Source organism: Phyllobates terribilis, unplaced genomic scaffold (assembly GCF_046119375.1).
Source record: "Phyllobates terribilis strain yellow unplaced genomic scaffold, ASM4611937v1 Scaffold_3__8_contigs__length_932513732, whole genome shotgun sequence".
NCBI lineage: Eukaryota > Metazoa > Chordata > Amphibia > Anura > Dendrobatidae > Phyllobates > Phyllobates terribilis.
The window spans coordinates 352,701,253-352,721,968 of NW_027362763.1; the positions used below are offsets into that span (position 1 = coordinate 352,701,253).

Below are 20,716 nucleotides of genomic sequence, written 5' to 3' on the forward strand. Positions count from 1 at the left end.
AATGAGGCACTACGATGTACCATAAGGCATAATGATGTACCAATAAGCACCGAGGCACTACAGAGCACAGACTAGAGCAGTGTTTGAAGGCGCTAAATAAGAGACTAGACTCTTTCAATCAGGAGAGTAATTAAATAATAGACCTCCTATATGAGTAGTACACCTCAATTGTCAGACTAGCCACACCTGAAGCCACTTTAATGAGGCGCAGCTGGAGGGTAGACTTCATGGAGACAATGTGTCCTTTAGACTGATACTGGTCTGCAGACAACAGTGAAGCATGTGTTTATTCCACCACCATACAGAGACACAAACATGCTTGGCATAAGTCAAACTGTGAAACACAATCATGAGGACCTGTGCAGCCATGACATGCGGCTAACTGAAGTCAAACTTTAGCACCTGGGGCTCTAGGCCCAGCTTTGGCATAAGGCATGATGCTAGTAACTGACCAGAGGCCTAGTCCCGTGCACTTACCTGTGCTGGCTCCACACCGAATAGAACAACAGGGGGAGCTGGTAATGCCAAGAGCCCATCATGGAGGGAAGCGGCGTCACACCGCGACTGCTGCACAGGATGGCTGCTGGCTGAGGGACCTCTCCCAGAAAAGTATCAGCCCAGGACTTCTTGTCAGAGGGAAGGGAAGGCCGAGACCACCTGATCCCCCTGAGTCCGTAAACGAAGCTCCACCTTGGAGCACATGCAGCTTGATGCCGAGAGCCCACTGACTGAAGCGGCAAAGCCAGGAGCCACTTCCCGCTCTACTGACCTGGCTGAGGGACCCCCACCCAGTGAGGTATCAGTCCGGAGCCTCTTCACAGAGGGAAGGGCAGAGATAGATTCCCTCCGATCCCCCTGAGCTCCCAGGTAATCTTCACGCTAATGAGCATTCCTCTCCTGCGTCTGTCCTGCAAGGGACAGTAAAAAACACTGGAGGTGGAAGGGGCCTTTTAACCTCTCTGTGATCCTGTCCCGTCATAGGTCAAGGAAGGACTACCTCCATGTGTGCTATCCTGACGGATGTACTGGAAAATGAACTTTATTCTCCCCGCCAGCATTCGGCTTCAGTCATGGGGGCAGGGGCGACACCGGTTCAGTCATCGCTCTGAGAATATACAGCGGCCGCTGTACCCGTGCCTCTGGCCCTATTTGCACTCCCTCTGCATTGAGGCCGGTTGTCAGTCAGGGCCCCATGACTAAAACCAAATGCTGGCGGAGAGGATAAAGTTAATTTTCACCCCGCAGCATTCGGCTATGTGCAGGCGCCGGGCAGCATAACACTGTTAAACCTGCAGATTAACCGCATATCTGCAGGTTAATAGCGTTATTTCTGGTGACCGGTTCCCAATCAAAATAACAGCATGAACTATGCCCCAAAAGTACATACTGTAATATCCATCTTCAAAATACTCACTAGTTTGGCTTTCATTCACATTCAATAAAACTAATCACAGCCAGTACAAAAGCTACAGATTGTCAGCTCATCATCGTCCACACCTGGTTTGTATCTTTAGAGTTCAAGTAGATGACAAAATAAAGCGACTTGAATAAGAAAGCTCATTTTCCATTCCATGTGCAGCAAAGAAACCACCTGGAGATTTAAGGCTGGGAGAAACCTAGGATACATCTTATTTCACCAATAACTGTTCAGATAAAAAGATTAATGGACATGACTTCATTGCCATAACACTACACAATCGTGATAGCACGCATATACACCCCCCGCCTTTGAGAATGACAAGACACAACACATCATGTAATGCACACTTCACTTACACAAAGTAACCCCTTCAATACCGGGCAGTATGTACATAGCCACTAGGGATACTTTGTTTATTACATCACACTGCTATGGAAAGGAATAAAAAAAGTTAAAGATTCTATATAGGTTTAGTTTTGCCCATGAAATCAATGCATTTATCATGAATATTTACATGATTCTAAAACAACAAATATGACTAACAGTTTTCATGTAAACTATTCACATGCTAGAAAGTTATACTCTTATCCCACATGTTCAGTATTGCCACATCTATTAAAGGTTTAAACTTAAAAAATGTGACACTGCTCATCCCACATGGGGAATGCCATAAAAATGCCAAAATTGCCACTTTAGTCATGTCGCCTCTCCCTAAAAATAGAGTAAAAAGCAAAAAAAAAAATTGGCGGTACTAGAAAATAATACCAGTAAAATAAACAAAAAAATTCACAGCTCTACCACTAGAAAATGCTGTATGTTTAGAGTCTCAAAATATTTCAACACAAACCATTTTTTTATTTATTTTTTTATTTAGTTTTTGTTATTCTCTATAAAAAGCAGCAAAAGCATAAGAAAGCTATATATTTTGTATAATCACATTAACTTGCAGAATAAAAGTCATTTATTAAAGCACAGTGAAAGCTTTAAAAACTAAATCAGAACATCAATGGCTAAATTACATTTTTTTTCTCTCCATACCACCCCACAAAGAATTTCTTTAGGAGTTTGTATGGCTCTTGAAAGAGTGGGATAAAAAAAAAGTTAAAGGCCGCCCCAAAGCACGAGTATATCATTATCTGCAAATTGAAAGTAAAGATTACACAAGAACCACAGGACGGATTTCATCAACCAAGGTATCATTTTAATCAGTAAACAGAAAAAAACAGGCAGGTTCCTGGTATAAGGAGAAACACCTTAACATGGGTACCAGGTTCACATGAATTGGCCAATTTATGCGCTAAGATTTTTCATTTATTTCTATTTTCTAGAGCAGTAGTATTCAAATTTCATGTTTGCATACTTAGCATTGCAGAGTGCTACTATGTTTGTTAGTTATTCATTTTAATCAGTTTAATGTCACCCACCTGACAGTGTATGTAGTTTACTGAGCACAATCCTGCTGACAGGTGCGCTTTAAGTGAAAAAAACTAAAAATTGCTTATACAGTGCATTTCACAAGTTATTTTCTCAAGCATACAGCAGTACACTGAAGCACCAGCAGTGCAATCACATCAACAAGAGCGACTTGTCCCAATTCCCACCTACATTATTTACTTACTTGTTGCTGTCTCTGTAATTATAGATGTAACAGCCTTGAGGCATCCCACTCTCTTTGTCTAATGTGAAGGAAAGTTTAAGCTGTGAAAGATAGACGTAAAATATTAGTAAGGATTTATTCCAGAAGGTCTTTCATCATCTACTATGGCCTAGCTAAATCATGCTAGAGCACTAGCGATTTGGCCACACAATGATAATGCTTATAAACAGTTATACCATCATATAAGTTTACATTATTATTATTTATTCTTATTTCGAGAGCACCATTGATTCCATGGTGCGGTAAATGAGAAGGGGTTAAATAAAATATACAAATATAAAAGATGGTGAACAAACTAACAATGACAGACTGGTACAAAAAGGAGAGGGCTCTGCCCTAGCGGGCTTGCAGTCTATAGGATTGGGGAAGGAGACAGTAGGTTAGAGGATTGTGGCAGCTTTGGTGGTGGTGAGGTGGCAGCAGGGTAATTGCAGGCTGTAAGCCTTCCTGAAGAGATTGAACCTTCTGACGGAACTTGAAAGCCAGAGTGTGGCACAGAATTCCAGAGGATGGGGGACACCCGGAAGAAAACTTTGAGGTGATTGAGTGAGGAACGTATGAGTGTGGAGGAGGTGTTCCTAGGAGGACCAGAGGTTGTGTATTGGAAGATATCGGGAGATTAGTTCGGAGATATATGGAGGAGACAGATTATGGACGGCTTTGTAGGTCAGTGTTAGCAGTTTCAACTGGATATGTTGGGAAATTGGGAGCCAATGAAGGGATTTTCAGTGGGGAGAAAGCAGAGAGATAGAGTGGAGAGAGGTGGCAGCAGAGTTAATGATGGATTGGAGAGGTGCAAGAATGTTAGCTGGGAGGCCACAGAGAAGGATATTGCTGTAGTCCATGTGAAGGATGAGTTTGAAGGAGAGGGCAGAGTTGAGGGTAACTTCGAGGAAGCAGACTTTTGCCTTGTTTACATTAATTTAATGTTCAAGCTACTAATAAAAAATAAATATATTTTAAAAACTAAGTATAATTCTTTCTAAAAGCATTTCTCAGGTTTTAAAAAATTAGAGAGGATCATGAGGGAATGAGAAGGTAAGCAATGAAAAGCAGTTTGGACACAGAAGTGAGCTGTAACTTCAGTTTTGCAGCAGTATGTACAAGGTAGCCTGAGATGCACCTTCTGTTTCACTGTTCAGACTGCTGCTCTTCTGCTTCTTCTGACAGACTTTATGCACAGCAGCCAATCACAATTAAGGCAGTAGTGTATTGTACAGATTATAACATGACCAGTGGAGGGGGGAACAAATAAAGGGTTATTTCCATCGTCACAGATTGAGACAGTTTGTAAAAACAAGCAAGTTTGCAATTTACGGTTTATTACAATTTACAGAATTCTTGAGATATTGACACTTCACGGTTTGTTGTCTGGGAGACCGATCACTGCTGCTGTCTAGCTTATAAAAACTGCACTGAAGGTGGCAGGGATATCTGGATCGGTTGCCTTAAGAGTTACTTTACAGCAGGGATGGGGAAACTCGGCCCGCTAGCCCTTTAATTGCTCCTGACACTGCAAACACGCGCACTCCATTCACTGCTGCATAGAGAGGGATCACTATAAATCAATATTTATTAGACAAAGACCATGTAAACACCACCACAATATAATAAAAACACTTAAAACATGAATGCTTCAATATATATCGAAAACCATAGCAAATCATGATATGGAAAACCCTCATGTATGCAAGCCAAAGACAATGTATATAATAGTCTATTATGACAACGACACCCTATAGTGTCATATATGAAAAGAAGATAAACAGCACAGATTGACCTAAATAAAGGTATTGGCAAAACATATATAGATATGCTGCTGACACAAAAAATAGAACATTGGTGCGGTCATATAATAAGTATGGCAAACGCTACTGATCAGATGAAGCATCAGTAGAAGGTCAGAAAATGGTATAACTGAACCAGAAGGTGAGCCATGAGCTATACCTGGGGGGTAAGCAAGCAACCAAGAGCCCCACGCGTATCACCACTACACGAGCAGCTTCATCAGGGGAGGCGATTGTAAATAATAACCAACAAAAAAAACCACAAACTATATGTGGCGGGTTGACCCTTTTACATTATAATTTACATTATAATAAGACATTTTTTTTATTATTTTGGCTTTGACTCCATCTACTCTGTGGTATATTTATAAGGCTACAGTCACACATCCATGGGAATTCTACCATCCACAGTAAATGGATTGTTTTGTTGGATGTCAGGTGTCATCCTAGTTGCAGCCATGTGGCCACCTGTTTTCTGTTTCCAGAAGTGGGTTTGTTGCGAAGCCAAAAACAAAATATGAAAAGGCCCTTGGACGGTCACATTTTATTCAAATTTATCACTAAGCAACAGATACAAGTGACAAAGAAGCAAAATAAAAGCATTCCGATTTGCATCCATGTTTCACAGATCCCCACTCAATTGTTTGGTCGAGTCTGATCCACAAACACACATCAGAATAGAAGTTTGAGTCTCAGATATCACTTGGATCCGCATTTTTCACAGATGTATCAATGGAGCCTTTCAAGTCTGTCAGGTGACCAGCGATAAGTTTTCCCAATAATTTCTATACCATTCTTATGAACGATCATTCTCCAGTTATGATCCCATCTAAATAGGCTGCATGAGCTGTAAATGCAGGCCTCTACAAAGGGTCCTTACATTGTTGCAATAGTCACTTATTCTATTACATAACAATAAGCATGTTTCTCTTACCATTATGCAATGGAACCTTTTTAGTAAGGATTGAAGGAAGGTGAATTTATAGTTGCAAAATAGGAATGTTTCAAGAGAGATCAACAATACGTTTGGTCCTCCCAGTTATATCACCAGTCAGAATTGGTTGGCACAGATGACTGGGATTACAGGAAGACTGTAACTAGGTTAAAATATTTGCATGTAAGTAAAGCAGGAAACTTTCCTTTCAGCATCCTTCCTCTTACACTAATTGACTATGTAAATAGCATATAAAAAATTATCTAAGTAGCCAAAGGCTAAATATACAAGATGATAAATGGATTATGTAATTTTAGCTATGCACATAGATCTCTGTTTTGTAGTTCACAGGTAAGGAAGGAAAACAGCATTATAGCAGAACGTTATACACCGCATGTATTCCCCTTTGGGGAAGATTGCATTTTAATAGCGTTGGTCAGATGTGTATGGTACATACAGTTATTTAGGACAGTGTAGCTGCTGCCGCACCAACTGTCCTGATACCAGAAAAAGGAGATTGTTAATGGGATATTCAATCAAGTTGTGATTACAATGATGTAAATAAGAATAATGGGTATTATACCTGAGTGTCCTGGAACATACTGATTCATGCAAATTTTAGATTTATATTCCCTTAATAGTTATATTAAAAGTTATATTTTAACAGTCTTTAGTTAGGGATTTTTTGTCTTTTGGCAATTTGTCATAATCACACGAAGAATTCATGACAACACTCAGTGGGGTCCAAGCACCATTCACAGATATTTCTGAAGGGGAGTCATCATAAAATTTGCATTTAACTAAATATTTGCAAATATTTTTAAATTCTTTGGTCTGTATTTTTTCCCCCAATTTCATTTATATATTGAAAAAAAAAATTATTTAACACTTTAAGGGTAATTAACTTTTTTACTCTTTTAGTTATAAAATCCACCTAACTTCCATTTTGTCATCTTGCAAGTGTAGTCTTGATCCACAAAGGAGAACTAGGGATTTTTTTTTTGCATTACAAGCAACCCGGTTACATTCTTCTCTGGTCATGCTCTAATGACATATGCTGACAATGCTAGCATTTGAGAAGTTAGCATCACTAGGCAACGCAGGCGCCATCCAGTCAAAATGTTATTGGTGTGGCTGTGACTTGTGGTGCCACCCAACCAGGGAATGTGTTTTCCAGCAGAATAGCTAGTCAGCAGGTGTAATCAGCTCCCTGCTGTGGTCTATAGGGCAGCACCACTTCCTATTTAAACTCCCAGAAGTCGGATAGAAATTGACATTTATAAGTATATAATAAATCCAGTTTGATTCTCCCAATTCTCTATCTAAGCCTTCTTGTTTTATACCTGTTGCTGGCCTTGGTTAGACTTAAGCTTCCTCCAGCCAGATGATTCTGCCTCTGACCTTGGCCACCTGCCTGACCTCATCTGTCCCCAGATTTTGTCTTGTACCTGACCTTACTTGTTTTGACCAGCTAAGCAACTATCCTCTGACTGTTGAATGGATTTGGCTTGCACAAAGTCTGTCCATTGAAGCCCGACTAAGAGCTGTCAGGTTTTCATGTACAGTTTGTCATTACAAAACCCAGTATCTGATCAGAACACCCATCAGTTTCCCAATATCCTATTATAAAATAGTAATTGTACAAGTACAGCATTATTTTAATTCATTTTTGCCATTTAAATTTCTTTAACTACCGTATATATTGATGAAACTAACCTATATACAAAAACTAAATTTGGAGTTGCAAATACTAGAATGAATTCCAGGGTTGGGCTTCTATACTTACACAGTCATCAGTGTAATACCCCAAAACAGGGGACTCTCCCAGAAAGCTAGGGATGGTTTTCATAAATCTAAATACATATCCGTAATTTTGTGGAGAAACGGTTTTCAATTCCACACATCAGCTGAAAGATTAACATCTTAGTGGAACGTTTATTTTCTATTATTCTACATGTTAGACTTCTCAGAATTTCAGACAAAGCAGACCACAAAATAATTTAATGAAGACTACAGTACAATGATTGTTGCTTTACAAGATGTAACATACTGATTCACCATATGGAAAGAAGGAATCTCAACACAATGAACACAAGTCTCAACTTCCTAAAGACCAAAGAGCTGGGCTCTGCCATATTCTGATTAGACATTTATCATATTCATCAAGCACCACTGAGCACAAGTTGCTTCACAGTTGATCTGTTTGGAAAGGAAATGGGGAAAAAAACAAATGCACGTTTAGTAGACTAACATCTAGTTTCCCATATTCTAACTTTTTTTAGAGCAGAAATTCTCTTTTAAGGACAAACGTTACTATTAATACTGCCACTTGTGGATCAAAAAAACTAATGTGAGAAAACAAGGTGCAAAATGCATCTTAGGACAACATTATGCTGGGACGCCAGATTTGTTACAAAATAAACAAGCAGATACTCATGGTACATTACTTTACCTTAAGAAAAAGAGATCATAAAAATTCATTAGGCAGTATAAAAAGTGCCTTGTCGCCTCTCGGTTGACAAGTGGGGAAGGCTAAAGTCTGATCATTGCAATCTGCATGACTGAATCACAATAGAGAACATCACTCACGCAGCACAAAACCACGCAAACACAATAAGTGTTAATGCTCATGGGGTCACCTTTAAAACGATTTGCCATGGGCTCTGGTATTCAGAGGAAAAGACTGCCAATGGTCCATTGTGTCGGAACCCTGGCTCCCCCAAACCCTCCCAATATGTCCCATTTTCAGGCTTTGAGAACTTCACCTCTGTAAATGGGATTTAGATGTTCTGTGGACAGGGTGTGAGAAGCAGTATTGAAACTGCAGGGCAACTTCCCAAAAGTGCCTTTGTGTTCCCGGTTTTCTAAGTAACAGCAGGAGGCTTCCTCTCACTTCGATGTGTACAAACACAGAAGATGCCATTGGATGATGGGTCACTTAGTGGGAAGGAACCATGCATCTATTTGTAACCTCCACATTTTCTACATCCAGCAGGCAACTTCTAAGCTTTGATGTTCATTTGGTTTAAAGCTGTTCTCATCCATCACTGACACCATAAAGGCCTGGGAGTTGGTTCACCTCTTGATAAACTGTAGAGTGTGAACCTAGAGTGCTTGCTTTGGCCAGGGGAACAGAATCAAGTAGACCGCCACACATCTTCACTTAAAATCAGAAATATCGATTTTCAATCCTCTAAAGAGACTACACATTGTGGTAGAGGCATTCGGGGTGTTCATCTCTCTGGACACTAGTTAAAATAGTGGAAACAATTTACACTTTGAAAGAAATTGTAGATATTTGGCAGTAAAAGCACTTTCTGTTGTACAATAGGTATAGAAAGCCTTTCAAGTTGCATGCTATAATCAGTACAAACCAGAATGAAGTCGAGAAATTTCATGAGTTAAGCCTTCTCCAAATTCATAAAAGAAAAAAAAAATCTGCCATTTCAAGGGAAACTTTACAAAAAAAAGTCATACATCTACATATCTCCTACTGTGAAGCCAGTGATATTTCCAGTAATAAAGGAAGCTAAAACAACAAACCACAATCCTCCCAGCTCCTCAACTACTAACAATGTTTCCACCCTAGACTGCTTTGATAGGTGACACTTGACCCAACAACTTTAAGCACAGGTGATGAGAAATCCTAATAACATATTTTCTCAGCCAACCAGTCATCATTTGCCTAATTTGGGGCAATCATAGAATCAACAGTTTAATATCAACATTTCGTAAGTACTGAATATATTGAATAGGACTGGAAAGAATTGGAAGTTTGAAAATCAACTTTGAGAGCTCAAAATCTAAATCCCACTAAATAAAATTATCATTCATCTAAAATGCTGTAAACAACAAACTACTATGACCTCAAAAGGATTTTCTGGGATATATATATATATATATATATATATATATATATATATATATATATATATATATATATATATATATATATATATATATATATATATATATATATATATATATATATATATATATATATATATATATATATATATATATATATATAAAAAGCCTTTTGCCTGGATGGCATAAAAGAATACACACAATTTTAATCCTTAAGCACTCTAGCATTGTTGGCCCATAGTTCTATTGGTCTGTGTTTATACTGGCTGAAGCTGTTGATGTGCGGTCAACAATTGAGCAGGAAGGCAATATTACCTTTTGGCAGAGCTGAACAGTAGTAGAGAAAGGAAAATTGAAAAAGCTGCCTGGACCAGCCATGATTTTGCAGCTCGTATTTTCCTACTTGTTGGAATCACACGTGCAGAATTTGTGGCAGATTTCTCAAGCAAAACACAGAAAAAAAACTATGAAGGAAAGACTGCTGCTCATCTCTCCTTTGTAGTGACCTCAATATGGATCAATTAGCTTTGATTTATTTTTACATTTTTTTTTAAAGGTAAAAAACACTGCAGCAAAATTTGCCACACAAATTGCATATATGAAGTATGGCAAAAAGATTGATGTTCAATATCACTTACGTCAGACAGAACAGAGGATTCAAAAAGACCTAAAATAAACTGGAGCAGTGGGCAGCAACTAACAGAATGGTTTTTAACCGGGAAAAATGCAAAGTACTACATCTGGGCAATAAAAATGAAAAAAGTATATACAAAAGGGAGGAATAGAGCTAAGCAACAGTACATGTGAAAAAGACTTACCGTATTTTTCAGACTATTAGACGCACTTTTTTCCTCCAAAATTTTGGAGGAAAATGGAGGGTGCGTCTTATAGTCTGAATATTCATGCTCCTTAATAGCAGCACACCGTGTAGCCGCGCTGCGGCTCCTGCCGGAATAACCTGTGCCCGCTGTTAAAGGGTATGAATATTCAACCTCTCTCCACACCCATGGGCATGGGGAGGGGGTGAATATTCATGCCCTTTAATAAGCCTCAGCGCGGCTCCGCTGTGTGCCGGCTATGAAGGAGAGTGAAGTCACTTCTCCCCGCGCACACAGTCCTGGCGTGGGGAGCAGTGACTTCCGGCAGCTGATCTCTCCTTGTGAGCCGCGCATGGCAGTGACATCATGCGCGGTTCACATGGAGAGATCAGTGCAGGCAGACAGGATGCAGCGCTGGAGAAGAGAAGAAAGGTGAGGGGTGTTTATTTTTTTTTATGTGCAGCATGATGGGGATTAGGGGGACCATGCATACTAGGCTAAGGATGAGGGGCGCCATGCATACCAGGACAGGGATGAGGGGCGCCATGCATACCAGGACAGGGATGAGGGGCGCCATGCATACCAGGACAGGGATGAGGGGCGCCATGCATACCAGGACAGGGATGAGGGGCGCAATGCATACCAGGACAGGGATGAGGGGCGCCACGCATACCAGGATAGGGATGAGGGGCGCCACGCATACCAGGATAGGGATGAGGGGCGCCACGCATACCAGGATAGGGATGAGGGGCGCCACGCATGCCAGGATAGGGATGAGGGGCGCCACGCATGCCAGGATAGGGATGAGGGGTGCCATGCATACCAGGATAGGGATGAGGGGTGCCATGCATACCAGGATAGGGATGAGGGGTGCCATGCATACCAGGATGGAGGGGTTCCATGCATACCAGGATGGAGGGATGCCAGGCATACCAGGATGGGGACCACGTATAAAAGGAAGGGGGTGGCATATATACCAGGATGGGGGATATTGTCAGAATTGGGGGACATTACCCCTATACCAGTGTCAGCAGAAGACCCCCTCCCCCTTAAAAGTGCATCATGACCACATTTTTTGCTTAAATTTTTATTTTTTATTTTCCTCCTCTAAAACCTAGGTGCGTCTTATGGTCCGAAAAATACAGTAGGTATACTAATAGATCATAGACTGAACATGAGTCAACAGTGTGATGCAGCAGCAAAAAAGGCAAATACAATTCTGGCATGTATTAACAGAAGCATACAGTGTAGATCACGTGAAGCCATTATCGCACTTTACTCCTCTTTGGTCAGACCTCATCTGGAATACTGGGTCCAGTTTTGGGCACCAAATTTTAAAAAAGACATTGACAAACTGGAGCAAGGTCAGAGAAGAGCGACCAGAATGGTGACCGGTCTGCAAACCATGTCCTATGAGGAACGGTTACAGGATTTGGGAATGTTTAGTTTGCAAAAAAGAAGACTGAAAGGAGACTTAATAGCCGTTTACAAATATCTCAAGGGCTGTCACATTGTAGAAGGATCATCTTTATTCTCATTTGCACAAGGAAAGACTAGAAGCAATGGGATGAAACTGAATGGGAGGAGACACAGATTAGATATTAGAAAAAACTTTTTGTAGGGTGATCAATGAGTGGAACAGGCTGCCACGAGAGGTGGCGAGTTCCCCTTCAATGGACGTCTTCAAACAGAGGCTGGACATCTGTCTGAGATGATTTAGTGAATCCGGCTTTGAGCAGGTGGTTGGACCAGATGACCCAGGAGGTCCCTTCCAACTCTAACATTCTATGATTCTATGAACAAGGTTTTCTTTAACCCCTTAAAACTAAACGTGGGAGTCAAAAATGGGCATGAGGGTATTTTGTGTTCGACACTTCAGTGCTGCATGAGTGGATGATGAACACAAAAAGGTGTATCTGAAGAGGGGGGTTGCCTGCACTTTAGGGATTCTGCAGTAATATTACTTTAATCTCTCTTTATTCTTTAAGTCTATTATACCTGTATTATATGGTGCACTGCGGATATTCATTGGAGGTCCATTACTACTCTGTACGCTGTATTATACTGACGTCAAGCTGTTTGCTTACATAACACTTTCGCTATGGAGCCTACATTCTTTGTTGTTCTGGACTTTTTTTTGAAAATTACCTTCTGTGCACTTGATGTTCAAGTCTTATCTTATTATCGTGAATTTTAGATTGATTAATAAAAGCATGTTTTTAATACATCAAGAACTGTACTCATCCCGATTTTTGGTATTTTTTGTCATATTTTGATATTAACGAAGATTTAATATAGTGGCCATTTTGTTTGCTTAAACTGAAAATGCTTAAAGGGGGTTATGCACTGAAGTTATCCCTTTTTAACAGCTAAAACTAAACATATACTTGCTTCCCAGGCCGTTGCAGTTCCCTAATGTTGGCGCAGAGTCTCCCACTGGACAAGTGACATGTCATGTGACCGCTGCTGCTAATCAGTGTCAGCTTTTCAGTATTCTCATCAGAGCAAATATCCGCTCTGATGGAATAGTGAAGGCTGCAGTAGATTAACAACCACTGATTGACTGCAGCGGCCACATGACATATCACATTGACTGCTGGGAGACACTGCACCATCATTGGGTCAGCAAATCCAGTCTGGGAGGCAAGCATATGTCTTTTTTTTTTTATTTATTTGGGACACTAGCTGTTAAAAAGGGATTGTTCAGTAGTGGATAACTCCTTTAAATGGGACATATAATACTGGGCAATATTAATCTTGCAGCTGACAATTTTGCTAACAATATTCACCCTCTCTTCTGCCACTTTCTCACTCCTAGCAGTGTTTCCATGCCGGTCTCCACACATACTGTACATCCAGTAAGCAGCAAGAAAGGAGAGTTTATTTTGTGCTTTTTTTTATTTTTTTAAATCCAGATTATACATAGATTACATAATGACCCACAGGTAATCTGCATTACAACCCACAAAATAAGGCTTTAGGCTACATTTAGACATTTGTGTATGTTACTATCCAGGATAAACAGTTCTCTCACGTACCATCAATTTTGCCTCATTATGGCATTTGTGTTGCATCCGTTTTTTTTTCACATCTGTTTTCTTGGGGAGTTTTTTATTGGCTTGTTGATGAAGACCTTCGGTCAGTAAAGATACCGCTGGAAGATCACGTTTTTATTAAAATTTATTTTATCACCAAGTAAAAAGATACTGAGCATGGATGAAAAATGCAAGCAAATTGGAAGCAATTTCATCCAGGTTTCATGGATTCTTATAGACTTGAATGGCTGATTCTGAGCTGCAAACAGGGATCAGAATAGGACAGAACTGGGCAAAGTGCGGCCCTCAGGTCACAATCGGCCCTCCATCTGCTCTAGTCCAGCTCGTGGACCGAAACAGATGAAGGGATAAAAAAAAAAAAAAGAAGTGGCCCACAGGTCGCACTATGCCCCTCGCCTGCCACCAGTCTGCCGCAGCCTTCTGGCACGGCTATCCATATCTCAAGATGCAGACAGTCTTGAATGCATTGGTGTAGGACAGAGCTGCCAGCTTCTTTTTCCATCAATGAGCGAGTGAGACAGCAGATGTGATGACGTCACTTCGTGTCTGCTGTGTAGAGAGTCAGTGTACCGGACACAGCACAATACTTTTTTTCTCTTTAAAAACGCTGAAACACACAAGTGTGAACTTAGCCTTGATACCATAAATGGTTATGTTCTATCCACCATATATAGGAACCACAAAAACAAATCTAGCACTACAATTAACCACAAGGTTAACACTAGGCAGATACCTGAATTCAGTGAACTAAAAAAAAAGGTTCTTTGTGGCCCACCCAACAATTCTGTTTTCTGCCAGTTTTCATCATTAGCAGAATGTGTGGCACATGCATTGGATACCAAGTAGTATGTATCACCCTGGATTTTCATGAACGCTGACTATGATAAAGCTAGCAAGTATGGTAAAGTGACAATATGTTTATTTGACGTCTCTTTAGTTGAGAGGTGCCAGACACCGCATAAAGCACACGGCGTTAATCTACCTGCATGAGAATAAGCTTTTCAACAAGCGCAAGGAAGTTAAACGTAAACGCTCTTAAATTAAACACATTTCATCTTAAAAGCTGGAGAATCCACAAATGCCCGCTCCGTTAATATATTACACTTTTATTTCTAAAAGTATAACAAAATTCTTTTCATCTTTACCTGTCATGAGATTTACCCAGATGAGGATGGATCACACATGTGACCGAGCCGAGGTGGCATGACATCACTCAGAAATGATGGATTGTGCGTGCCATTAGATTAGCTTTCAATTGCAAATGAAAAGGCAGTTACTCTGCTAAAGCAGCTAAATCGAGAACATTTCTAAGCACATTATGCGGGCATGAAAAATTTACCATTTTTTCAAAAGTTTTATAGTCCAAAGGTCATTTTCAGAGAATAAAAGTATGGTAAACAGAGGCATTTAGTTGCCTTGTATATGGGCTACATTTGATGCCTGATGAAGAGGCAGTAAAGTATGTGTAAGCTTGTGTCCTTTATATATTCATGTGAACCATATTTAATATTATACATTAAAAGATATCCCAGAAAACATTACCAATGTGAGAATGTAGTTCGGTAAAGAATCACTCCCACTAAGTGTTTAATTCATTATATGCATGTAATGTAGTCTGAGTGCAATAATATACTCACCTACCGCTGCTCCCCCATACCAGTGTCCAGCGCTGTTCGGCTCCTCTTCTTCTCTGACGTGACTGCTCTGTAGACTCTCCGGGTCATGCTGCGCTCTGCATGACCCGACAGTGACTTTTACAATGTAAACCTATGGAAAGTCAGAACGAGGCTCCATAGGCTTTCATTGTAAAAGAAACTTCTGGCTCATGCATAGCACAAAGTCAGCTGGCGACTTGGAATTGTGGTGACGTCACTGAGAAGAGCAGAAGAACAGCGCTGGACACTGGAGAAAGCAGTGGTAGGTGAGTATATTAACATACTCACACTACATTACATGCATATATACACACATTTAATGCTTAAAAAACAGACTAGTTAAAGAGGCACTCCCACTATCAAAGATTTACAGCATATCACAAAGTAAAAAAGTACTAATTTAAAAGCTATCAGAGCTGTCTACGGCTATGCTCAAACTGCCTTAGAAGACCAGATTAGCAGATTCTGACATCTTTCAACAAGCATACAACACTTATGTCATCAAAATTGAGGGCAACAGAACTGAACCCCAATAAGAAGCAACAGATGAATGCCGATATGTTTATTTGTTTTTGTATGTAACAAACTTAACGGAAAATGAAGTAATTGGTTCCAAAAGCACTGGTATAGAACAAAAAAAAAAAAACGATAAAGTGCAGAACAAAGATAATGAAGACATGAATGAAGAAAGAACACACGTGAATAATATAGAACTTTAATAAAAGATTAATTTAAAAAAATTGTATGCGTGTTCCAACATCGTAAATTTAAAAAAGGTTGTGCTGGTGTGTGAACAAATAGGGAAACCTTCATATAAAAATTGCTGGTCACAAAGTAATCCTTAAATACATAAATTCCACTAGTGCTATACAAAAAATATCATGAAGGTACTTAAAAAAAAGGTACTTACAGGGCTTGGACCCCAATTAAAACAAAAATAGAGTGCACTCACCTCCCGTAGAGGTGCCGTTCCAGAGATGTGGGCGCCGCTACTCCTGGAGGGGGACCTGACATTTTTTGCATAATGTGTCTGCTGCAGCCAATAAGAGGCCACTGTTTGGCTGCAGCTAAAACAGCTTTAATAAAATAGTAACGGCTGCAGCCAAACAAGGACTGTCCATTGCAGTGGGCACGATACACAATATCATGTCACCTTCTGGTAACAGTGGCACTGGCATTGCTGGAACGGAGACGTTGTGGATCGAGAGTATACACTTTATTTTAATTGGGTTTCTGAATTGATTAAGCAGGGCTTGTTTGGCAGTGGAGAGTCCCTTCAATATTTTTTGATCCAAAGTGTATAAACCAGCCAGTAATGACAAGGTTACCTCATAGGATGGACTCTATCAACTCACCGCTCTCTGAGGCAAGCCAGTACTCAAATTAATGAAGAGGCAGGATCCAATTTAGCGATAATTTAATCCCATCTGGGAAAGCTAGGTGGATAAGGCTACACGGCCCCAGGGGAGGCCACTAACTGCAATAATTGCAGAGTGCACTTGCATAGTGTTTGTATGTTTTTAAAAACTGTCCACACAGTTGCAAGTACGCCTTTCACATACACCTATAAGTGCAAAACACCGTATTAGACCTGTCCCTACTAAAGTTCTACTTTGAGCTTGAATAATCTTGTATAAAAAGTAAAAATTGCCCAAAAAAAAAATAAAAATCTACAACTCTGGTTTCAGCAATCGTAGAATGATCTCATACATGAAAGAGTCAAATTATGAAGTAAAAACATTTTTTAATCACCTATAGCACCAAATTTTATCTCCCAGATCAGTTTTTGAGGAAGAATAGTTTTTGATTAGTTCCCATTACTTTGGAGCTGAGCGGACTTAAGAAATCTGCAATAAATGTAAATAAATCATTTAAAAAAAAAAAATGGTCAGATTTTTAAAGCCCCAAAAATTGTATCCCATATTGTAAAGAAAGGATAAACTCATTCCTTAGAAACGGAATTAAGGTACATTCCTCACAGCACTCTGGCATACCACTAAGTGACATTCTGGACTGTGCATGTAAATAAATGTAATATGTACAGCATAGGACTCTGTATATACAAATTCATAACTCTTTGCTTGAAAAATTTCAACATACTCTAGAATAAAAAATAATGTACAATTCCCAGTGCAAATTAAAGATTATGACTTAAAACAAACTCAATATTACATGCGTACACTAGATTGCAATGGCAGGCAGAGGAGTGGACCTACAGGCAGCATCAGGAACACTTCAGAGGGGTCAGGTTCACAACTCGACCCATATAATTTTACTGATCACAGATTTTAAAGATAAAACCTTAAAGGGGTTGTCCAGTCAAAAGTGACAAGTCTGCAGTCTCCCTGTGTGACTGCAGACTTATGAATCCCCCCCCCAGTGCACGCACTGTGCGCTGCAGGTATTTTGCCGGTTTCAGACCCGGGAAAGGAGGGTATGTAGAAGTTATACATACCCCCGGCCAGTGGGAGTGGACTCGATCCATACACTTGTATTGAGCAAGACCATGCCCCGTGTATCGACGCAGACGGCGCGGCCTCGCTATATACAAGTGCACGGAGAGCGAGGCCATGTTCACTGGCTGGGGGTATGTATAACTCATACATACCATCCGGTCCCGGGTCTGAAACCGGCGAATTCTCGCAGCGCACGGTGCGTGTGCTTGGGGGGATTCGTAAGTCCACAGTCATACAGAGTGACTGCAAACTTATCACTTTTGACCGGACAACCCCTTTAATAGAAACATTTTCTACATAATGGTGGATCTTATACACAGTGGGGAAAATAAGTATTTGATATACTGCTGATTTTGCAAGTTTTCGCACCTACAAAGAATGGAGACGTACCTACAATAAAAATGACAGACATGTCAACTGTGAGACAGAATCTCAAAATAAAAATCAGAAAATCATATTGTATGATTTTTAAATAATAAAACTGCATTTTGTTGCATGAACTAAGTATTTGATCACCTACCAACCAGCAAGAATTCTGCCTCTCACAGACCTGTTAGTTTTTCTTTAGGAAGCCCTCCTACTCTACACTCATTACCTTTATTAATTGCACTTGTTTCAACTCGTTACCTGTATAAAATGCACCTTTCCACACAATCACACTCCACCCCAACCTCTCCACCATGGCCAAGACCAAAGATCTGTCTAAGGACAAAATTGTAGACCTGCACAAGGCTGGGATGGGCTACAGGACAATAGGCAAGCAGCTTGGTGAGAAGGCAACAACTGTTGGCACAATTATTAGAAAATGGAAGAAACACAAGATGACTGTCAATCTTCCATGGTCTGGGGCTGCATGCAAGATCTTGCCTCGTGGGGTAAGGATGATTCTGAGAAAGGTCAGGAATCAGCCCAGAACTACAGGGGAGGACCTGGTCAATGACCTGAGAAGAGGTGGGACCACAATCTCAAACATTACTGTTGGTAACACTACGCCGTCATGGATTAAACTACTGCAGGTTACGGAAGGTCCCCCCTGCACACCAGCACATGTCCAGGCTTGTTTGAAGGTCACCAATGACCATCTGGATGATCCAGAGGAGGCATGGGAGAAATTCATGTGGTCAGAGGAGACCAAAATAGAACTTTTTGGCATCAACTCCAGTCGCCGTGTTTGGAGGAAGGAGGAGGAGTACAATCCCAAGAACACAGTCCCAACCGTGAAACATCATACTTTGGGGGTGCTTTTCTGCAAAGGGGACAGGACGACTGCATCGTATTAAAAGGAGGATGGATGGGGTCATGTATCGCAAAATTTTGGCCAACAACCTCCTTCCCACAGTAAGAGCATTGAAGATGGGTTGTGGCTGGATTTTCCAGCATGACACTGACCCCAAACACACAACCAGGGCAACTAAGAAGTCGCTCCGTAAGAAGCATTTCAAGGTCCTGGAGTGACCTAGCCAGTCTCCAAACATGGTCCCAATATAAAATCTTCGAAGGGAGCTGAAGCTCAAATGCTGCCCAGCGACAGCCCCAAAACCTGAAAGATCTGGAGAAGATCTGTATGGAGGAGAGGGCCAAAATCCCTGTTGTGGGTGTGCAAACTTGGTCAAGAACTACAGGAAACATTTGACCTCTGTAATTGCAAACTAAGGTTTCTGTACCAAATATTAAAGAAGTTGGCTACAACTTTTTTATTATCCCCCCCAATGTATCCCCCCGGGGTCCATAAGTATATTTGTAAATGCCTTCTGTTGCAGGTTCTGCCTGTGAGAGGTGCTATCCCTGGCCGCTCACAGGCATCACGTGACCCCGTGCTGACGTCACGACTAGCGAGTCCTGACTCAGCGCTGGGGTCCCTGCGGTGGCTGCTGGGTTGTGGGCTGGGTTTCCCCACGAGTCACACCCAGCATCCACCGCGTGCTTTCTCGATGAATGGGGAGAGGGAGAGCGTGCAGTGGATGCTGGGTATGACGTGCGAGGATAACCCCGCCCACAACCCAGCAGCCACCGTGAAACGCGGAAGAGGGACCATCGGCTGCAGCCTGGACTTGTCGTGACATCAGCGGATGTAAGCGCCGGCTGCAGCCGGGGGTCACGTGATGCCTGTGAGCGGCCACCGATAGCGCTGCTCGCAGGCAGTAACTGCAACAGAAGGCATTTACAAAAACACTTATGGGCCCCGGGGGGATACATTGGGGAGGGGATAATAAGTAGTGGACAACCCCTTTAAGTTCTGTTTTTCTATTGTATCAAATACTTATTTCATGCAATAAAATGCAAATTATGTAAAAATCATACAATGTGATTTTCTGGTTTTTCTTTTTAGAGATGGTCTCTCACAGTACTTACTGTAAAAATTACAGACCTCTCCATTCTTTGTAGGTGGGAGAACTTGCAAAATCGGAAGTGCATCAAATACTTAGGCTATGTGCCCACGATGCAGAAATGCTCCGGATTTTTCCTGAGCGTTTCTACATCTGCCTGGCAGAAAAAATGCATGCGGATTGTACATGCGGATTGTACATGCGGATTGTACATGCGGATTGTACATGCGGATTGTACATGCGGATGGTACATGCGGATGGTACATGCGGATGGTACATGCGGATGGTACATGCGTTTTTCCTGCCAGGGACAAGCGGAAGTGAAGCGTTCTTCACATGCATTTCCGCATGCGAATTGTCAAGCGCTTTCCAAGCCATTTTAGCATCACTTGGAAAGTGCATGATAACTTGGTCACACTATATAAATCCATGCAACCGGCATGGATTTATATAGTGTAACTATAAAAGAATGGTAAAAAAAATATATATATTCTTCTTACCTTCTGATGGCCCCCGGTGACCTTATCCGATCCGTCCTGGCTTGCCGGCAGCTCGCGATGGTCTAAAAGGACCGGCCATGACATCATTTAGTCATGTGACTGGTCACGCGACCGCTGACGTCGGCGACGTTTGCTTGAACTACAGGTTTCTGTTCAACTACCCTGAAATACATTGGGGAAGTCCCCATAATAATGACTTCTTCTTGAGTCGCTGCTTCATCTAGTGGATGCTTACTTTT

The 20,716-nt window shown here is 41.1% G+C and overlaps 1 protein-coding gene across 4 annotated transcripts in view; it reads right to left on the reverse strand.

Annotated features, from left to right (window-relative positions):
- DIS3L2 (DIS3 like 3'-5' exoribonuclease 2) overlaps nt 1–20,716 on the reverse strand; it is a 366,019-nt gene that overhangs the window by 78,548 nt on the left and 266,755 nt on the right. For all 4 annotated transcript variants that reach the window (XM_073675255.1, XM_073675258.1, XM_073675259.1 and 1 more), the window contains one exon: nt 3,039–3,118. In XM_073675255.1, coding sequence (XP_073531356.1) covers nt 3,039–3,118 — 80 coding nt within the window. The remainder of the gene's footprint in view (nt 1–3,038; nt 3,119–20,716) is intronic.